At 43.5% G+C, this 20631-nt stretch overlaps 2 protein-coding genes across 2 annotated transcripts in view; one reads left to right on the top strand and one right to left on the bottom strand.

The window, feature by feature from the left end:
* Positions 1–15522, top strand: part of LOC108872866 (inactive ubiquitin carboxyl-terminal hydrolase 54) — a 50571-nt gene extending 35049 nt beyond the window's left edge. The window contains 10 exon segments of the mRNA XM_018660757.2: positions 38–162; positions 362–526; positions 1318–1437; positions 2713–2905; positions 4737–5638; positions 6106–6203; positions 6863–6979; positions 10078–10360; positions 11596–11884; positions 11886–15522. Coding sequence (XP_018516273.2) covers positions 38–162; positions 362–526; positions 1318–1437; positions 2713–2905; positions 4737–5638; positions 6106–6203; positions 6863–6979; positions 10078–10360; positions 11596–11884; positions 11886–12204 — 2611 coding nt within the window. The 3' untranslated portion in view covers positions 12205–15522.
* A 1093-nt stretch (positions 15523–16615) lies between these two features.
* mmrn2a (multimerin 2a) overlaps positions 16616–20631 on the bottom strand; it is a 30275-nt gene continuing 26259 nt past the window's right edge. Inside the window, 4 exon segments of the mRNA XM_018660763.2 lie at positions 16616–18578; positions 18833–18941; positions 18943–19065; positions 19067–19377. Coding sequence (XP_018516279.1) covers positions 18175–18578; positions 18833–18941; positions 18943–19065; positions 19067–19377 — 947 coding nt within the window. The 3' untranslated portion in view covers positions 16616–18174.

Here is a 20631-nt window from a genome sequence, read left to right as displayed (position 1 = left end):
ATATATGAATCTCTGTCTCTTTCTCTCCTCTCTTCAGAGAGTGTGTTGTGAAGAAGGCTTCGATCTCCTCCTCTTCCTCGGGACCGTCATGGAGGAACATCAGGTCAAAAAGCAGTGGTGCTTTGCTGCAGGAGGTCAGCTCTTCCAGCAGGGGGAGCCTTGGTAAGACATCTGTGTTCGTCTTGGTGTGTCATGAATATCTTAAGAGCGCTAGATGTGCCAGTTGGTCCCAGTGTCCTTTTTGGTTCTGCAACCAAAGACGCTGTGGAAACCAAAACCTGTCCGTATGGACTGGCTTGTTTTTTTTAGTGCACGGCCTTTGTTCTCGGTGATGAATTGGTTTATGTGTGTGCTGGACCAGCGCCCCCCGCAGGCCGCAGCGAGCTGGATGAGTTGCAGGAGGAGGTGCTGAGGAGAGCAAGGGAAGAGGAGCAGCAGCGACGACAGGAGAAGGAGAGAGAGGCGGCGCTCGGCTTCAACCCAAGACCCAGCAAGTACCTGGACCTGGACCAGCTGCAGATCCAGGGTATGCACACACACAATGCATGAGTCAATGATATATGATTTCCACTCCGCAACAAACGAACTTTAAAGAATTTCCCACCAGAATTCATTTCAAATTCTTCTTTCAATTCATTAAAAGAACCTTTACCAGTGATGAATTCAGTCCATCACTTATCCAGTCACTCAGCTGTTGTATTTTACTAGGGTTCAGTTCAGGGTTTGGTGTGTGTGTGTGTGTGTGTGTGTGTGGGGTGTGTGGTGGTGGTGGTGTGTGGTGTGTGTGTGTGTGTGTGTGGTCAGCAGGTGTGTGTTGTGTCGGACAATGGGAATGTTCCTCATTGAGCAGCTGAAAGGGTCCGACTCAGCCAACACAAAAGACAGAATGACCCAGCGCTAAAGCCTGTGTGATGTGTGTGTTGGAGGTCCTGCAGACATCTGCCATGACTGGATGTCTGTACAGCAGAAACTAGTGTTGTTCTGACTTTTTGGCTCACGTCATTTTATACTGGGTTCATACATTTAAGATTTGTGTGAACCCAGACTTGTTTTGTTGCCATTAGATGTGGATTACATCTGTTTATGACACCTATGGACATCATAATGGAAGCCAACTACGCAATACAAAGCCAAATCAGAAATCCAAAGTGAACAAAACACAGATAATCAGCTTCAACAGAGTCAGAGTCAATAAACTGAAAAGCAGCTTTAAAAAAAACCAGAACCAACAGTGAGGGCATCTAATCAGATGGGACAAGTTGTACTCATTTTAAGATCAAGCTACAAAATCATTAAATGCATGCATTCACCCTGCAGGTAAAGGTGACAGCTTCGAGCGGTGTGTGTCAGAGGCGGAGCTCCTGCTGGACCAGTCGGTGCGTCTGGAACAAGCGGGCGAGGTCGCCGCGGCGCTGTCGGCTGTCAATGAAGCAGTCTGTAAGCTCCTCCCACCATTCCTGACCCCTCCTCCTTCACTCCTACGCACACTTCACCTGTCTGCCACATGCAGAAACACGCACACACACACACACAGATACACACGTTCAGTAACTCATACTTACCAAATAAACAGTGTGTGAATGAGGTCAACACTCCCCCCGCCCACCAACCCTCTGCTTGGCAACCAGAGGCAGCACAGTGGCCCGCTGTTAACAGTTTGACATCAACCACTGAGATTTCAACATGTTTGTGTGTCACAGAGGAATCATTCTCACACACACACAGACACACACACTCTTAATTTTTTCCTCTCCCCACATTTCTCACTCTCATGTCTTTTGATCTGTCAGTCACACTTAAACACACACACACACACACACACACACACACACACAGCCTCGTTCAGCATCCACCAGCTTGTCGTCACTGCGGCACAACAAACTCTTCAGACTCAGCAGTCGTTCAGAAGCACAAAGCTGATTAAAAACAGACGAAGAGACACAAAACTGCCAAGGCAATAAAAAAAGCGTTCAGTATCAAAATCGAAGAGAACAAAATATCAAGATGAGAAGTGGACCGGTGAATCGAGCCTCAGAAGATCTTAAAACCTCCCCTCCTCCAGTTAAAAACCCTGTCAGAGCAGTGTCACTTTCCAGAAACTTCTTGTTTTGACGCAGGGCTGTTCTTCAAAGGATTGGGCCTGGGTTCAGTTTTTGGTGTTTTGGTGTTGCAGGAAGGTGAAGCATTTATTGTTGTGTAAAAGCCAGTAGTTAAATAATGGCCAGTCTCAACTATAAGCACAAACAAATGAGTACAATGTTGTTATTACTGATAGAAATGATGAACAAAACTAGTAGTTGTAATAAAGAGAATCACCCTTTACCTGGACAGCTTGGTTTGAGTTAGTTTGGCCCAACATGTGTTGGTTATAATTTAGTTAATTTAATGTTCTGTCTTAATATAATTTCACCATTTCATCATTGAGAACCAAACCTGAGTTATTGGTCTTTAATATTGTCATTGTCATGCCTGCCATTCCCATAATGCACACACTTTCACGCACACACACACACACATACACCTACACACCACCACCATGTCAGCAGTCTGATATTTGATTTTCTGTCGGGTGTATATTTGCTTTTTTTGCATGAAATCATCATAATAAGTTATTTTCTGCATCTTTCTTTTCTTTTTCCTTATTTATTCTTTCCTCTCTTTGTTTTTTTCTTTTTGTTGTGTATTTTCTGTTGACATGTGACCTGGCTGCAGCCAAACTGCGGCCCATGGCGGCTGAGAGTGGAGCTAGTAGTCACAGCCGGCTGCAGCGCTGCATGAGGAGAGCCCGCAGCCTGCAGCAACGCATGCAACTGCAGAAGCAGCAGGACTCAGAGGCAGTCAGACAGCAACCACAGCAACCAGAGCAACAACAGGAGGAGGGGCAGCAGCTCCAGGAACAGTCCAGGTACCACCTGTAGCCTGCTCAACCAATCAGAACGTCATGTAGCATCAGCACTTGTGTCATGTGCAGAAAATATTTTGGCTGTAAAGGCACTCTTTACAAACTGGTGGAATTAGCAAGCAGCGTTGATCGGGGACACTGACTAGGGATGTTACATGTGCCAAACAAATGACATAGATCAAGGTGAAACATACTGCCAGGGCTACTCCATTGACGTTTTGTAGGAATCACTGTCGAGCCATTTAGCATACCCAGTCCCGAGACCCAATCAGATATCAGTTTTCACCTCTTCTAATGTGTGTGCATCCCTAGTCCCTCAAGAACAACTTCCTGTGTCATGCTGAAACATTGAAATTAGCCACGCCACCAGGGCAACGCCTTTCAGTGAAAACTTGCAATTAAGATTTTATGGATGTTCTGACCATGTTTGAGGTGGATCTGGTCAACCTGCTCGTATAAAATATACCGTACTACCTCCTGTTATGATTTTCCATTTTCCTACTATGACTATAAGTGAGTGTTGGCATGTTGATGTCTTCAGGGCAGGACTCTCATCAGTCGTGGAGTTTTGGGGCAGATTGGACAATTTATACTTGAGTTACATAAAAAATCTGCCATGCAGCCACAGCCGCAACATTTGATTAGAAACATTAAAATTATTTCAATAAATAATGAGTAGGTTCCCAGTGGGGAAAGAAGTCACTACTGCAGTTTCTACAGAAATCCATGAGCAGGATTTGTAATTTTAAGTTATCTTCTTCTGAATTGTTCAAATGATCCTTTTGGACCAGACTGATTCCGGTGCTGACCAGTCCTGCAGTGTGAATGATGCACGTTATAGCAGCAGTGAGACTTTTTGACCAGTCAGAGATGTTTACCATGTGTAAACTTCACTCTGGTTATACCTGGAGCATCAGAAAGTCTTCCTGCCACCAGAAAACAAGGTTTTTGAGTTTTGAATAAAGTTTCCAGAAGAGATGGTGCAATGGGTAAGGCACAAGGAATACATGGAAAAATTTTACTTAAATCAAATTACACAAGTAAATTACAATATTATATAGATTACTGAATCTATGAACAATGAAGACTGACACCACTGTATGAAACAGTGTAAGACGACTTCAGGCTGAAAATATCTGAAGCATGTTGATTGAGAGCAGCTATAAAGGATGAATCTTCAGATTTTAATGACTTGGTTTGGTGGAGGGTTCATTATGACTTGTTTAGAACTCGAAACAAAGTTCAGGACTTGGATTTGACTCAGGACTTCACTGCCAAGATTTAAGACTTAAGTGGCCAGTATATCAGATGTGCTTGTCGGATGGCTGAATAGTTTTGGAAACCCGGCCCCCCACACTTTTCCAATGTTGGATTGTGGGACAGTCTGTAAACACTTTTGACTTCTTTTTCAGTGTAAATGTTGTTATACATGGCTGAGAATTGCATCAGCCACAGCAGCTCCCTGCTTAGGCTTTGTAGGTACACTGCAAACCATTAACTCATAATTATAACTCCCATGTAAGAGTAATAAATCATCAGGATGTTATTTGTTCCAAACAACACTTTAATATTGTGAAGTGTTGTCGTGACAACCGGCTCGTTCGGAGTGTGAACCATGGTGAGAGATTGTCAACACTCCCCCGGAAACAACCTCCGATACACACACACACACACAACCACCCTTGTGTTTAGCCAGAGCTCTCAAATGACACCATCTGTTCCAAACATACTGCAGGCCAATGCACATACACACCCTTCCTTCCTAACCCACCTCTCTCTCTCTCTCTCTCTCTCTCCTCTCTCTCTCTCTCTCTCTCTCTCTCTCTCTCTGCAGTGAAAAGCCTCTCACGCTCCAAATACTTCTGACAAACAGACAGGGCGACCAGTCAGCTACCAGTCAGGACCAACAAGCCCCGCCTCTCTCTCCCTGCCTTGTTAAGCCCCCTCCCCCCACAACAAACAAAGTCTCTGACCCTGCTTCCAGCACCGTGGCCCCTACATGTTCTCCCAAAGAGGACAGCAGGACTGGGGGCCCCTGTTCTCGCACTGAGAAACCCCTATCTAACACTGGGTCCCTCCCTGCTGTGTGTGTGGACACCTGGGAGCAGAGTCTGGATGATTTGGCTCCACCCCTTCTACCTGATGATGCAGACCATTCTGCCCAGTGGGCCAGAAAGCCGCCTGTTCCCATCCCAGCACAAGCCCCACCCCCACCCAGGCTGTACTCCCGAACCCCATCGCCCGTCAACACCAATGACAGGTGCCATCTGATGATGCAGGACGAGCCATATTACATCAGACAGCCACAAACGCCACCCCCTGTATCTAGCCCCGCCACCAGACTAGCACCTACCCCTCCCACATGTCCCACCAGAAACTGGTCCTGCTTACACCTGGACATGCCCGATGTTGTTGATTCTCCTGATCCACCAAGCTATACACCCCCCGACTCACCCTTCAGTGCCCCTCCGCCTCCTGCGAATCGGCCAGGTCGGACCTCCTCTCCGCCCCCCAGCCAGGACTACAGAGCAGCCCTGCCTGTGGAGCGCTGGGCAGAGAATGTCAACAGATACTACGGGTCCCAGACTGCAGCAGGAGGAGGAGGAGGAGGGGAAGAGGCAGTGCCCGGTGAGGAGCTGTCAGAGCTGGACTCGCTGTACCAGGCCAGTCTGCTGGCTCCCAGCATGCACCGGGGCAGCCGTGGAGTCAGTCCTCAGCCAACCAGCAACAAACCAGGTAGGAACTGCAGACTAAAGGCACAGTCACATGACACCGCTATTCAATATGTTTGCTTCCCATTAATCTCAATTGAAACTCGTGCGATGGACAAAAATCTGATGAGGGTGTCCAGACTCACAGAGGAGAGTTCACCTTTGTCAGAGTCAGAAATAGAAACATTGCTGTACTGTGTTTGGAATGAAGAGGTTACAGGACTGTCTGAATATAAGATGCCCCCTTTACCAACAGCTGCTTCAGAGAAAATTACTTTTTGAGGATAGGAAACATGTTTACACTTGTCTATGATAAGCCACTCAAATGCTACTATTACTGTTACTACTGCTGTTACCATGAGTACCACCAAAATTACTGCTAACACCACCACCACCACCACTACTATTAATATTACTACTGTTACCATGAATACTACCACACTTACTACTATGATTATGATGATGTTTGTCTGTGTATGTGTGTGTGTTTAGGTGTGAGGAGAATGATGCCAGGATCCGGACGGTCCAAAACACCAACGGCAGAGCTAGAGAGATATGCCTACCGAACACCGGTTACACCTCTGCATAAGGTACAACTGTGTGTGTGTGTGTGTGTGTGTGTGTGTGAGAAAGAGAGCTGTGCTCTGATAATTATTTTACACATTTAGCATGATTATTTGCTCAAACCAATTTCATGGCTGTCAAACAACCATGTGATCTCAGTTTGTATCAACATACCTCACTGCTGCCTAATTAGCTGCTTGTGACTTTTGTCTAATTGTCTGCAGGTCTTGAAACGTCTTTTAAAGCTTTATTTTCAGTTTCCCTCGAAGTAAGGTTCTATAGCGATATAACTTTTGGCGGTTTGGCACTTGTTAGGAAGAAAAAAACCTAAATGAATTAATCTATTTCAATTTATTCAATTCATTATTTAAATTGGTAAATTCATCAGACAATGGGACTCTGGGCAGAGACAATTGTAAAGAGGGTTGAGGTAAATATTCTCAGTGTACTGTAAAATTATTTACGAGGGCACAGAAAAACACTCAGAGCATTAAGTTTGCTCTAGGGACCTGTCCATATTGGCTCTGGTTCTGACCTTATTAAATATGTTGGGTAACAGTCAGATCTTATTACACACCTAAATATTTGCTGTTCTGTTCTGTTTACTCTCATGCTACTGCTGATACTCACCACTTCCTGCATGTGCTTTGCAGTAAATGAATTCTTTGAAATTTTCTCTGTGCAGCAGCCGTCAGGTGAGGACGAGAGCTACAGCGCAGAAAACCTGCGACGCATCGCCCGCAGCCTGAGTGGAACCGTCATCGGGTCACGACCCCAAAATTTTGGCCTTTCCCGCAGCTGTGTAAGCCATATGCATGCACACACACACTTTCCTTCATTAAGTTGTAGTCCAGCAGCTAGGAAACACACCAGCTGTGTGTATGTTTGTGTGAACGCTTGTCATCACCATCATCATCTTCCTCCACTGTTGATTAACATCCTGCTGCCACCCTGCGTTCATACAATGCAACTGCAGCCTGGTTCAGATTCTTTTCCTCACTCAGATGATTGGCAGCTCTTCACTGGCTCTCTGGTTATGATAGTGGTTCTGTATTGAACAAAATGACAACAGCACACCTCTGATTCATAAAACACTCTTCTTCTCATGTTTTGTAGAATGCCACTGTGTTGTCATAGACAGTTAAGCCACTTTCTGGAGCTAATCTGTTTAGAAAAGTTCTCTAAAGCACAAACAGTATTTTAGTGAGATGCTGGGTCTGGTTCAGTGGAGGCCCCTTAGTTCCAACAGAGAGAAAATTTAGTGCTACAGCAGGCAGTGATATTTTAGACAATAATCAGGTCTTTGATGTTAGTTTTTAGCCACGCCAGCTAGATAGACTTCCATCTGCCAGTCTCCCAGTCTTTCTGTCTTATCAGCACTGAAATAGCTCCACAACCTTTGGATGTGTTCACATGAAATGTGGTCCAGACCTTCATGGCCTTCAAAGGATCAATTCTGATAACTTTTGTGATATTCCAATTTGTCATCTAGAGCCACCAACAGGTCAGAATTTCCACTTGTCCACCTGTTGTTGACAAGGGTTAGGGTTAGGTCAGCTATACTTCGAGATTAGTGAACATATCATGCTAACATTATTATGTACTCAGCTATTTATTCTGCTGTTAATTATAGGAAAACCCCATGCTTAAATTTACCGCACAGTTCTTTCAAAGAAAGCGGTTATTAGGAATTTGCAGACCTAAAGTAATTAAGTTTACAAATTTTAACATTAAATTACCACTCAGGGATTTTTGGGAGAACATTGTTTCTGTGATCCAGTAGAAGATTCCAAGATGTGTTTATTTAACTTTTAAGAATCACGCTGGTGTTTTTAATTTAATTTAATTTTCTTTCACTGTGACTGATAATAGTTTATCAAATGAGATGGTTCTGTGTGTCATTGTAGTTTCTTTAAAGAACATCTTTCTTAACCAGAGAACACCTAAGAATCGTTTTGAATAAATTATTTAATGACATAAAATGAAAAGATACAGTATCATTCTGCTGGTATAGAGAGTTGTAAGTATTCATTTCAGTGTCTCCACAGCACAAAAAAGGCTGTGTGTTAAAGCATTTGAGCTGTTAAAACGCTTCACACCTGTAAAGGTTTCTACTGTTGTCTGAGCTGGCAGCAGTAGCAGCAGCAGCCTGTGTGTGTGTGCACAGAGAACGCCTCCTCTCTGCTGCTGCTGGCGTTCAGCCATCTTGTATGCAGCCCTCAGGAATCGCCTCAGGCCAGCGCATTAAAGATTGATCACTGATTTAGTTCTTCCATTAAGCTTTTAACCTCAGCGCTCACCGCGAGGCGGAGCCAGGCCTGATCTGAACCGACAGCTGAGGTTTGTCTCCAGATATCAGCATCTGTGGGAGGAATCCTTGGTATTCTACTATAGCCAGAGGATTTTATTCTTCCTCTGAGTGTTGATGGTATCAGTAATACAGTTTCAACACCTACTAAAACATTAAAACTACCATGGGTCAGTCAGTTATTGTCATAGAGAATTAAACACTGAACACTGACATGGAGACAAATCTGCTACATTCAAGAAAATCTTTCATTATTAATGTTTATTTACTTCAGTTTTGGAAGAATCCCCTATCCCCCCCCCCCCTCCCTTAGAGAAAGGCAAGTTATGAGAGGCAGTTTGACATATACGTAGGATAGGTAATTGCCTAGGGTGCAGAAGGGAAATGGGGGGGAAATGGTTTGCAATTCTCTTTGTACCTCTGAACACGCAGACATGGATCCAGTGTGAACTACACTTAATTGGGATTTTCAGTGCCTGCGGTGTATAAATGTTCATAAATCTGCTATTAAATTTAGCTGTTGTCTCATCAGTGAGACAGTGAGAGATCACCTGGGGCATCAAAACATCCAAAACCACCACTGATGAAAAGCATTGCTTGTAGTGATGCTACCCAGATTAATTACAAATTTGTTATAAATCTGCACCGCTGAAATATCAGTTGGGTGCTCCATCCTCCATCTTGTGTCTTGTAGAGGGACTTGTGTGTGAAATTCTAGTTTTAAGGCCTAAAATGTTTTAGTTGAGTTTGAGTTCTTGTCTTATGCTATTAGGTTTTATCAAACTGCTCTAAATTTTTCTGCGCCTCACATCTGACAGTTATTTTCAGTGTATTAAGTGTCAGAAAATAGAGGGAAAAGTGCCTCATCATTCGTTTAAGCCCAAATTAACAACAGTTACTGTGATAGAAAACTGGGGAAAAAAATACAAAATCTCAGTAGGCTAATCAAAGAGAATAAGTGTGTCACTCAAACTGTGAACCATTCCTTTGAACCCAGGAGATACAATGAAATGAACAATATCCAGATGAAACATTTCTTCTTTGCTAGAAAAAACAAAAGTTGTATCTTAGAGATACAAGGTTTTCACCACCCCACAGTGATGGCCTAGCAGACATTTTTCATATTTTTGTTTTATTTTGTTCTTATGTGTCAGTTTTCCCTCCATTATGTTAACTTGTTTTAATTTTTTACCCCTCCTCTCCTTTTTCTGTTTTTTTTCTTGCTTCAATACCTCAATTTCCCTCTGTGTACATCTGTTTTTTTACCTCTCTTCATCCTTTTCATATCCATTTTCACTTCTCATTCTATTTCTCTTCCTCTTATTTTCCGTCATCTTTCTGTCCTGTTTCTGTTTTGTGTTACCTTCTTTCCTCCTCGTTTTCATCTTTTTTTCTGTCTTTTTTGTTCTCTTTTTTCACTTGTCTCTGCTGCTCCTCCACCTTCTCTCTCATGTATTCTTCATCATTTCTCCTCCCTGTCATTCCCTTCTGTCCCCATTCTTTGTCTCACCTCAATCACCATCTTTTTTCATTTTCCTTTTTGTATTGTCATCTCTTATTTTCCGTCCTCCTCCCACTTCTTCATCGTGAAGGACCCCTCTGTGTCCAGGCCCCCCCCCAGACACGCCGACCTCTACGCCTCCTCTTCCTCCACCCTCCTCCGTCGCCCCAGCACTTCCTCCCTGCACCTCCCTTCTGCCTCTTCCTCCTCCTCCACCTCCTTCACTACAGATCCCTCCTACCAGTACCTCCAACACCTCCAACACCACCAACCCCGACACCACGGCCCCTCACCTCCTGCACCTCCTCCACAGCACCCCCCCTTGCAGACATCACGGCCCCACAGCTCGGGCCTCTCCTCCTGGGGACGCACAGGTAACCCGCTGGCCCTTCATCTCCACCTTCACCTCCATTGTTCACCAGCATCACCACCACCACCTCACCACCACCAGAAACAACCAAACCTACTCTCTCTCTCTCAGCTCTGCTCCCTCAGGGTGTTTGAATGTTTTTGGGTTATCAGAGATGAAAAGTCCTTAAATGATCTTAAACTCCGATTTGTTGCACTCTAGTGTCACAGTAGCTTCTGTGAATCCAATGGTAATAAGATTGAAAAGTGTGGGTTGTCCCTCCACCCGGCATCTCAACTGTGTCTCAGAGATCCATCAGCCTCCAGGACAGGACTGGAAACTGAGTCAGGCCAGTACCACAGAGAAAAGTAATTATACACAACAACAAATAGATGAACAATAGCAATCAAGACAGAAACACTTCTACAGATAAAGAATGTACAATAAATCCTGGAGGCGGGATATTCACCTCAAGCTGCAGACAGAAATCTGAGGACAAACATGACATGTGTCTCCTACACAGTCTTAGTGTCACATTTCATCAAGTCAATTATTTAACATTGTAGTAATATTTTAATAATATTTCCATAGAGACTTAGCTCCTGTCTGATAGTGTTTACTATTTTACAGTGAGCCTAAGATGTAGCTTGTAATGAAACTGTAGAATACACCTCCTGACTTTATCCTCAATTGTCGTAGTTTTGACTTATATTAATTTCTAATATATTATAGGAACTGTCAGACTGTGTCTTCATGACCCATCTACAGTCTACAATCCATCTACATCAGTATTGACACACTGCTGTGGCCTTCAAAGACAGTTATAGAGTTATAGTCATAGACAGTTTTAGATATTTCTTTTATTAAGATGGCTGTTTTAAAGTGGTGGAGGATTTCTGTAGCCGATCTTATGGAGCCTTCTCACAAAGACCACCACATGCAGTGCAAATAGTTGCTTTTTAGCCCAAATCTCAGGCCTCGATTGGACATTGGGACATAATAGTGTGCAGTGCCTGTTCTTGTTGTTTATGAAATGGAGATTTTGATCCAAGAAATGAAATTGCAGCTGTCATGTCGTGTCATAAATGTGGCATGAATAAGTCCAAATCTAGAGCAGAGAAAATCTGCAGATCAGATTTTGATGCTGTAGTTACTGATGGACTGAGGAGGAGCTCTGTCATTCTCAATGTGATAACTTTTGTTTATAGCTCTTCTGCTAATAGGTCTCCTTTTTCTCCTCTTCCTCCTCCTCCTCCTCAGGAGCTGGACCGAGTGTCCAGCAGCAGTTTCTGGTTGTGTCTGACCGGCATCAAGCTCTCTCAGGTCAAGGCCTCCACAGCGTCGCGATGAGTTATGGCACTCTGCCCCGGGCTCCTCGCCGAGCCCCACCTTCCTCCTCCTCCCTCCCCAGGCCCAGAACTGGCTCCGGTCCGGCAACCCCACCTGGTCCACAGAATCTCTACGCCACCCTGTCCCACCCTCGCCGCTCGGCCACCACCGCAACAAACGGCCACTACCGGCAACCATCTCTGCCCGTTAAAGTCAACGGGTCCGACCCACTACGCTCCTCACCACCTCAGGGTGCCGGGGGAAGCCCCCACCCAGCCTCTTCGTCTGGACATCCCCCCTGAGAGCGACTGGCGCCGCGATGCCGACTACAGGACTGTCCAACGCAGCTCCTCCTGGGACCTCCGCGCCGCTCGCCACCACCAGCCCCTCCAGCGGACCGACTCCCATCAGCCTCCTCTGCCCCGGCCCCGCAGGGACCCTATGCTCTGCTCCCTCTGCCAGCAGCTTCCCGCTGAGCCGTCACGCCCCTACTGCCCGTCCTGTGGCGCTTACGTGGCTCGGTTCCGCCCGACCAGCTGATCAGGCCTGAGGCTCACAGCAAGGGTGCCCCCTTCCCCTCCCTGACAATTTTTCACATTTTTTTTGTTCGGCAGATTCCCCAACAGCAGAGCTTTATTTCAAATGTCTCATATCCATCATTACCTGAAATCTTAACAGTGAGGATTCAGCCTGTTTTTTGTATTTAAAGTGTGCCAACATTTCTTTAAACTGAAAGCTGCTCATCGTTTTGTCAGGCTGATGGTGGATATGTTATTTTGGAATAAAATTCTTTGACTGGTCTGCAGCATCATCTGGGGAGACAAACAAGATCTTAATTTAGACATCTGGCACTTTAAAGCTGGGGTGGGCAGAAATCTAGAAATGCCAGGATTTGAAAGCACAGCCCTCCTCCTGCAGCTCTCCCCTCTCCCCGCTCCTCCTCACCAGACGAGCACGAGCATGCGCTTCAAAGACGGCAGCTGTGAGTCTTTGGCTACGGTTAGCAGAAGGCTACGTAACCACTTCACCGATACTGACACATATCGAGTTGGACGGACGCTTACGCACGCACATCTGCATTTGTAGAACAGTCAGTAGGAATGCTTACACTCTCTAAAAAGACCTGTGATTGGCCTAGAGTCTGCCAGCACGGCCGATAGACGGTAGATTTTCTAAAGCCTGAAAACAGAGCCCAGAGGAGGTGCGGCGTAGTTTTCTCTCGGACCACTTGAATTACTAATGTGCTGACAGGTGGTTTTTGCCCAGTGATGCCAAAAAATGACTGCCTGCCCCAGCTTTAAGAGTCTTTTGCCGTTCTGTGGGAATTTTTAACGACAGTCTCATTTTCAGAACAGTCGCCTTTTCTCCTGCTTCACAACACACATTCACATTCAGAACCCACCTTGCCTTGTCCCTCCCAGCCCCCATCTGGACGCCTACAGCAAGACCACTAAACGAACAATATCACACAGACAGATCTCCTACAGTCAGTATATGTCTATGAATGTCTGCTGGATTGAAGCACATTTATATTTCTAATCGAGATAAAGCACCCTAATACAGAGCAGGATAGTGGAGAAAAGCTGGCAGATGACGGATGGATGATGAACTCTGGACAAGATTGAAAAGCCAAGTTTTGTGATGAACAGCAGGTCCGTGTGATCAGTCCATACAGACGCTGCTGCTAACCTGCTGTCTGTTGAACTGCTAACAAAATAAGAAAAAACTGTTTTGAAACCGCGTCACCAGAAGTTTATTTTTTACGCTTTTTAAAGTGGATTGTTTTGAGAGAAAATTAACATTGGCCACTCTGAAAAATGTGCCATCAGTCAGGCTGGAGTAAAAATGACTAAATGATTCATTAGTACGGAAAATGTGTTCAATCTGACTGCAGCGTGTGCAGCTGAACAGACAGCAGGTTCCTTGAAGCGGCTGAACCTTCACAGCTGCTCGCATCGACACAGGAAGTGAAGGACACAAGACATGACAGGAAGACAGGAAATAGAGAAGGAACTTTTGAGGGAGTTCCTTCCTTCAGACTCCCTGAGGACCTCTGATTATAAATCCACTCAACTTATTCCTCTATTTATTTTTGTAGGCTTGTCAGACTGAGTTGTGCATAGATTAACTAAACTATTCTACCTGCCTAACCTGAGTATACTCTACTATAGACCTGATCTAATTTTATAAAGTGAGTTAGTCACCTTGTTTGGGATGTCCAGCCTTCTTATACTTGTACATGAGGCTGATTTCTGTCATTTCAGAGCCTGTTAGAGGATTTTAGATGAAGAACTAAAGCTTTTATTTTAACAGAGTTGCAGCTAATATTTAGCATGATGTTTTCAGACGTATTATAGCCTTGAGAGAATCACTCGACTTTGGTGTACATTTATTGTAATGATGATATATGCAGATCCTTTTTAGTGCAGTGACTCGACTGCATTTAATGCTAATTTAGTGCACTTCACAAGTGTTGAAGATAGATTTCTTTCTTTTTTTGCTTGTCGCTGATTTCTTTCGACATCTCTCCCATCGCTCAGGGAGGAGCTTCTCTTGTGTTTCTACTCAGACCACATTAGGTTGGTTTGGTAGATTATGAAGGAACACCTTAAAATCAAGAATGCTGTTTGTGAACAGACTGAAAGCCTTGTGTCCTACTGCCAAGAATCCAGGGGAATTCTGCTAGAAGTGCTGACCCCCACTCACCTGGTGCTCCAGGTGAGTTAAAACAAGGAAACCCAAGTCTGGTCTGAAGTCTGGGAAACGTTGACTTATTTCACCCATTATTTTCCTGCAGATTACTGAAGATATTGATAATTACGATGACTAGTCACTTATATTAATAAGGAGCTAAATGTGAAATAATAATGTTTATCGATTCCTTAAAACATCCCCTTCGTTGCAGCCCTGATGTTGGTACAAACAGAGGCTCTCATCTGCTGTTTGACAGAATATCACCTTTTCACAATAAAACCTGATTTTAATTCAACTTTGAAATTTGCATTTCAGACCAGACCTGAGTTGATTATAGTAAAGATGCAACACAAAGTGTCAGTAATTCAAATGAAGTTATTTTTTCATCATGTCAAAGTTCGTGTTTTGGCTTTTTTTTTGCTTCACCAGATTTTATTTTGTTGATTTTGGTATATTTTTGATGCTTATTTTTCTACACTGTAGACTTAACAGAAATGATAAGATGATTAAAATGTTTAAGGACAAGTTTAGAGTGTCTTAGATTTTTATTTTAGTAGCAAATCATCACATTTACTGTGGAAGCTGCTCACCTGCTGTGACATCCTTCAGCTGATTCCTTTAACTTCACCACAGTTTGAAGTGTTTTTGCCTGAATTGACTTCATATGTTTGTTGGATTTTCCTGATGCATTTATCATGCATTAGTAATGTTTGAGTTTTGATTCTTTAGTCAAACGGGTGTGATGGATTTGGAGTCTGAATGTTTGACAGACTAAGAAATTTAAACCAAAGAGAGAAAGTATAACATCATGAATGGCTGGTAAAAAATCTGTTCAGATTAGTTCAGTTTTTATTTTGTTTCCCATACAACAGCTGAGCAGAGTGTGGTCTGTGTTCAGATACAGAGACTTGGTCATTTGAGATGTTCACATTTCTTTTCCTGCTGATTCAGTAGAACTTTTCCCAGCAGACATGTTGACTTGTCACAGCAGCGCGGTCGTTTTTGATGTTATCAGTTCCACCTGTGCTTTCCCTGCTCAGATGAGCCGACGTGTCTGCTGTGAAAAAGCTCTCAGCCTTTTGTGTTTTCATGCTGTGCTGACGGAAAGATTCTGTATTTTTGCAATAAAGTCGTCAGCACTCAGAGGAGGAGCAGCTGAAATAATCTGCTGTGCGTTTTATTTCTCACAACTCCCAACTTTCCTCTTCATCCAACTGTGAGTTCTCTTTGTCCTGGTGAGATTTAGATTCTGGGGCCCAGATGGCTTAAGCAGAGGCATTTTATTGACGCTCGATGCATCGAGAGGAACAGAGGTATGCTGCCATCCACTTCTGAAGGCTGTCCCGAACAGGGCATATTTAAACCCCAGGTATCCTCACACGACACAGACTCACATCCCTACATGTGTGAAGATTCTATTGAATGCATAATCTTAAACAAAGAGTCGTTTTACATAAGTCATGTTGTATTCCCTCATTACCCCTGTACCACTAAGAGACTAACTGACCATGGGAGTAGGAGATACAGGCTTTTTGTTATGGCTCTCTACACAGCCATCCTAGAAACAGACAATGAACTCTTGCTAATTGTAAATAACATGTGAGTATGACATGTGGAGAAGCATGGCCTGATACTACATAAAGATCTAATGACCTTATAATAAAAGAACTCATTTATGAAAAAAATTCTTAGGTCAGAACAAATGAGCTGTTGATTAAATTAACTGCTTATTATTTAGATGCTCCCCAGAGGATGAACCCTGTAGATTTTAATGAGCCTGTGATCTTTTCTCTAGCACCACCATCAGACAAACTTTACATTGTAACTCCAATTCTGGAATATGTAACTCGCTACAAAAAACAACTAAAACAATCAGAGTTGAAACTTAGTAATTTCATTTGGTAATGACTGATAGAAGACTTCGACAGTTAATCAAACAAACAGCTCCTAGTTTCAACTTAACTCTAATTTGTTGTTTTTCTTTGTCTTCTGTCACAGTAACGTGAATATTTTAGACTGATAATGGCAGAAAAAGTCATACTGGACTCTAGGGAATTGTCATCATTATTTTGACATTTTATAGATAAAATGACTGATCAATCAATCAATAGAGAAAATAGAGAAAAAGTTTCAGCCCTAAAACTTCATTGACAGTCAGTTAACAGGAAATCAGGAAACAGTAACAATTCAAAACAAGAACAAATGAATCTGTATCAGTCCTCTGTGTTTGCAGTGTTGTAACATCAGACAGCCACTCTTGTAGATAAAAGCTTTTTATTAATCACAGGCTGGTGATAGTTTAGACAAAGTGTTTTTTTTTTTCTCATCTGACAAAGGTGTTTTCACTTCTATCAAAACACGTTCGTCACTTTGCTCACACCATTTTCAGTTCCAAATACACGGCTCAGCTGTTCCTTTATATAAATATATACCACTCTGTTTTTTACATAATTATACTGGTACTTTACAAACATTACACATATAGGTGACTTTACATACAATTATTTTCTTTGTGTAAAATATGTAAAGTAAAACTTCCCTTAAAAACACGTTAAACAACATTTGACATAAATTGTTCATAATTTCATTGACTCTTTAATAGATGAAGCTCAGCTCACTTACGGATGCACACTGATGTAAAGACGTTTTAACCCTCCTCAGCCTCAGATAGAAGCAGCAGTAGCTGATCTGTGGTCAGGTTTTTAAGCTGATGATTAGTCAAGACTTAAGGTTGAAGTGACTGCACAGGGTCAATAGCACACCTGCAATCGAGAGTTAAGTGTAACAGTCAGCAGACGCCAACCAGATCAATGAAATACTGATGATGGTTGAAAGCAGGTTGTGTTGTGATCAGTCAGACGAGTATGGCAGAAGCAGAACACTTAGGAGTTCTAATATTTTCATGGTAGCTGATCTGTCCCTTCCAGGCCATCAACACATTGGAGTTTCATTCTGCAAAAGGTAAGTAATGTGATGGTTAAGGGTTTTTGGTGTTGGAGTCAGGATGGTTAGCTCAGTTTAGCATAAAGGGGGGAGACATCCAGCCCATTATACTATAGGCTGTATCCAAAGATAAAAAAAAAAGAAAAACAAAAAGAAAATGTGGCCATCTAAACTGTATCACAGTTGTTTCACTTTAACAAAACCAGAAATGTAAAACCAGAATTTGTGGTTTTAATGTTCTGAAACTATTTCTTGTCAAAGAGCTGGTACAGCAAGTGAAAAATAGAACCTGTGTTCTTGGACCATATCTGGCAACCTGTGCTGTGGCCAGTGACACTGCACTGAAGTACTGGGTGGATGGATACGTTGAAAATATGCTCGATAAGCTAGGCTAGCTACTTCCATGTTTCATGCTAAAGTAAGATAGCCACATCCTGACTCCAGCTCCACCCACACACAGACATGCACTGAAACGGTGAAGCACATGCTTGGATTTGGGGTGGAAGTTGAAGCAGAGAGAAAGAAGAAAACTGCGAAGACTCAGTTTTATCTTGAAGTTTCCTGCACACCTCTTCTAGCTTGACAAGTTGGAGGGCTGCCTCTCAAGGTTAGAGCTGGAGACATTTGTAGAGCTAAAGCACTAATCTGCTGTCCACAGATTTAACTGACAGGTGGTTAAAGGGTCAAGGGTTTGATTCCATTTGTGATACTGTAAGGTGCTTTTAGAAGCCTCCACCAGCTGGAATTCAGCAGATGTTAAATTCTCATTTTAAAAGTGTTTCAATTCAAATTCTGAAACTGTGATTCTGCCACTCCCAGAGTCTCTTATCAGTGTCTTTCCTCCAGTGGTCAGCCGATTGGTCCACAGCATCCTCAGGGGGTCTGGTGGAGCAGCATCCCAGTGAACACATTGTCCTCTGACTCCGCCCATTCTCCTCCCCTCAGTTCCAGCCTCACCTCCTCCTCTTCCCTCAGCGGCAGGAGGCCCACAGCTGTGGCCGGCCCCGCCTCTGTCACCTCCCGTCGGTGTAGAGACACCAGAGGTCCGCCCGATCCCCTCCTCAGGACCACATGGGCAGAACCCGGCCTCAAGTCCAAGGTGAGGATGAACAGGTAGATCCCGTCCACCGGAGCTACGAAGGTGCCAGTGTCTGAGTAAAAGTGCCTCTGGTTCAGAGACGGTTCAAACATGAGGATGCTGTTTGAGACGCTCAGAGGAGATCCAGCCACGAACAGCAGAGAGAGTTCTGATAGGCTGGACGGGACAGGGGCAACACCTGGAGAGAGAAGGAGGATTTGTAAGGAGCAACACTTTGTTTGTAGATGTTTTGTTTAGTAATTCAGCAGCTTTGTAGCTGTCTCTCTGTATTAGGTATTAGACAGCACAAGTTGAAACAAGCAGTTTACAATGCCCGTGCAGCTAGGTATAGTTAGGTAAAGCTAACTTCGAAAACATGCAAGAACAAACCTCAAAGAAAAATTGAAGATAAATTTAAAATCAGAATATGAACATGTTGTGTCCTACACTCACCTGATGAGTCCCTCCTGCTGCGATGGTTTGCTCCTCTTCCTGATCCCTCTCTTCTTCCTCCTCCTCCTCCTCCTCTCTGCTTCTCTTTTTTCCCATCTTTGTTCTTCAGTCAGCTGCCAGAGTTTATCGAGCTCGAGTGTGGCGTCGGACCCCGCCAGCACATCGGCATTACTGAAGACGTTCTTGAACATCCTCAGATGTTCCTCCAGCCCTCTCTTTAGCCACATCACCTCCTGCCTGCAGTTTGGTGTCCACACCACCAGATAGCACCTCCCGCTCAGCGGAGGTGTTGGGGCAGGGGCAGGGCTTCTCGGCCAGCCGGAGCACCTTCTGCCCCAGCTCCTCCACCGTTTTCTCCAGGTTCCACAGATCGCTGCCGTCTAATCCGTGCTCCAGATGCCTCCCTTCAGGATGGAGTAGAAGCTGTCGCTCCCTGGCCGGCACGCCACTGTTGCTCCTACTCATGCCACCAGGAAGCCATTCATCAGGGTCGGGGTGAGAGGGAGAGGAAGGCTGGTCATTAGGTGCTACCTCCTCTCTGCCACCTGGGACCAGAATGAGTCAAACAGGAAAAACTAAGTTTAATTTTACTGGTGCAAATACAAGCAAAATAAGCTAGCTCTAGTGTTTGTAGGCTTCAGAAGTCACTAGGTGTTAGGATACATTTTGTTTTTTTCCCTCTCAAGTAAAGATTTGTGCTTTGAAAACTTGTGCAAACCAAATGTTTTTCCCTAATTCCTTTGTTTGTGTGTTGAATAGACTCATTTTAGTCACAGTCCTCATTTATGGACATGAGCCATAGATCACTGATACCAGTGACTGACATCTGAAACACGTGAAAGGAACCAGTTGAGGTCACCTAAGGACATCTCCCAGACAGACTGGTAAAGTAACAAAGGTAAGCAGCCAATATTGTTGCAATATTACAACACCCACCCTAAGTAAGTGGAGGTGTGGAAACCAGCATATGACAACACCAGGAATAAACTGAACATTGTTCCACTTTACTACCCTCCTATTTAGCATTAATAATGCAAATAATAGATTAATAATAATATAAAGAATGCTTATACCAGCATATGCTGTATATGGTAGAAGCTATAAGGACATTTTAAGTGTTTAATAATGTTGAGTATGATGTTAAATTTTATTGTGATCCATTAACTTTTTAAAAAATTTGCAGCCTCTGTTTATGGGTGTCCACAGGAGGAGTTAAGTGTCGCTGATACATTATTAAACTGTTTATTAACTACTAAATACACTGATTTACAATAAAACGTTAATGCAATAAGTCCGATTTCTCCTGGTGGTAAAGCTGAGAATTTGGTTCAAAAGCGAAGATACAAATGTACTGTGTTGTAGTTCTAAGAGCTGCCACCAGATGTTGCTATAGGACTTAATCAAGTCTATTCTAGCACAATACTCTACATACTCACATATGTTTGTTAAATCAGTTGTTGGTCTGTGAAATCATTCCTCCTGTCTGTACGACTACACTCTCAGAGTCACTCCGATAAACTGGGTGTCTTTCCTCCAGGTTTTGAGTGTTAAGTTTAGTTACTAGAAAGGTAACTGAATTAACCATAGTCAAATTTTTGAATGCTCTGGTGGGTACCGTTCTCCCACGATGCAATGCACAGAGGAAAGGGAGCAGCTGTAGAAAATTTGAAAAATGTGTACAGTGTTAAACTGCTCAATGAACACCACAGAAAACAAAACATAAATACCACACACCTGGATTATGTCTGTTTGTGAACATTAGTTTTCAGTGACATTACAATGTTGTTTCCTGTTAGTAG

The sequence above is a fragment of the Lates calcarifer genome, linkage group LG16_LG22 (assembly GCF_001640805.2).
Source record: "Lates calcarifer isolate ASB-BC8 linkage group LG16_LG22, TLL_Latcal_v3, whole genome shotgun sequence".
In the NCBI taxonomy this organism is placed as follows: domain Eukaryota; kingdom Metazoa; phylum Chordata; class Actinopteri; family Centropomidae; genus Lates; species Lates calcarifer.
Note: the sequence above shows the minus strand (reverse complement) of the source record. Positions and strands in the feature narration are given on the sequence as shown.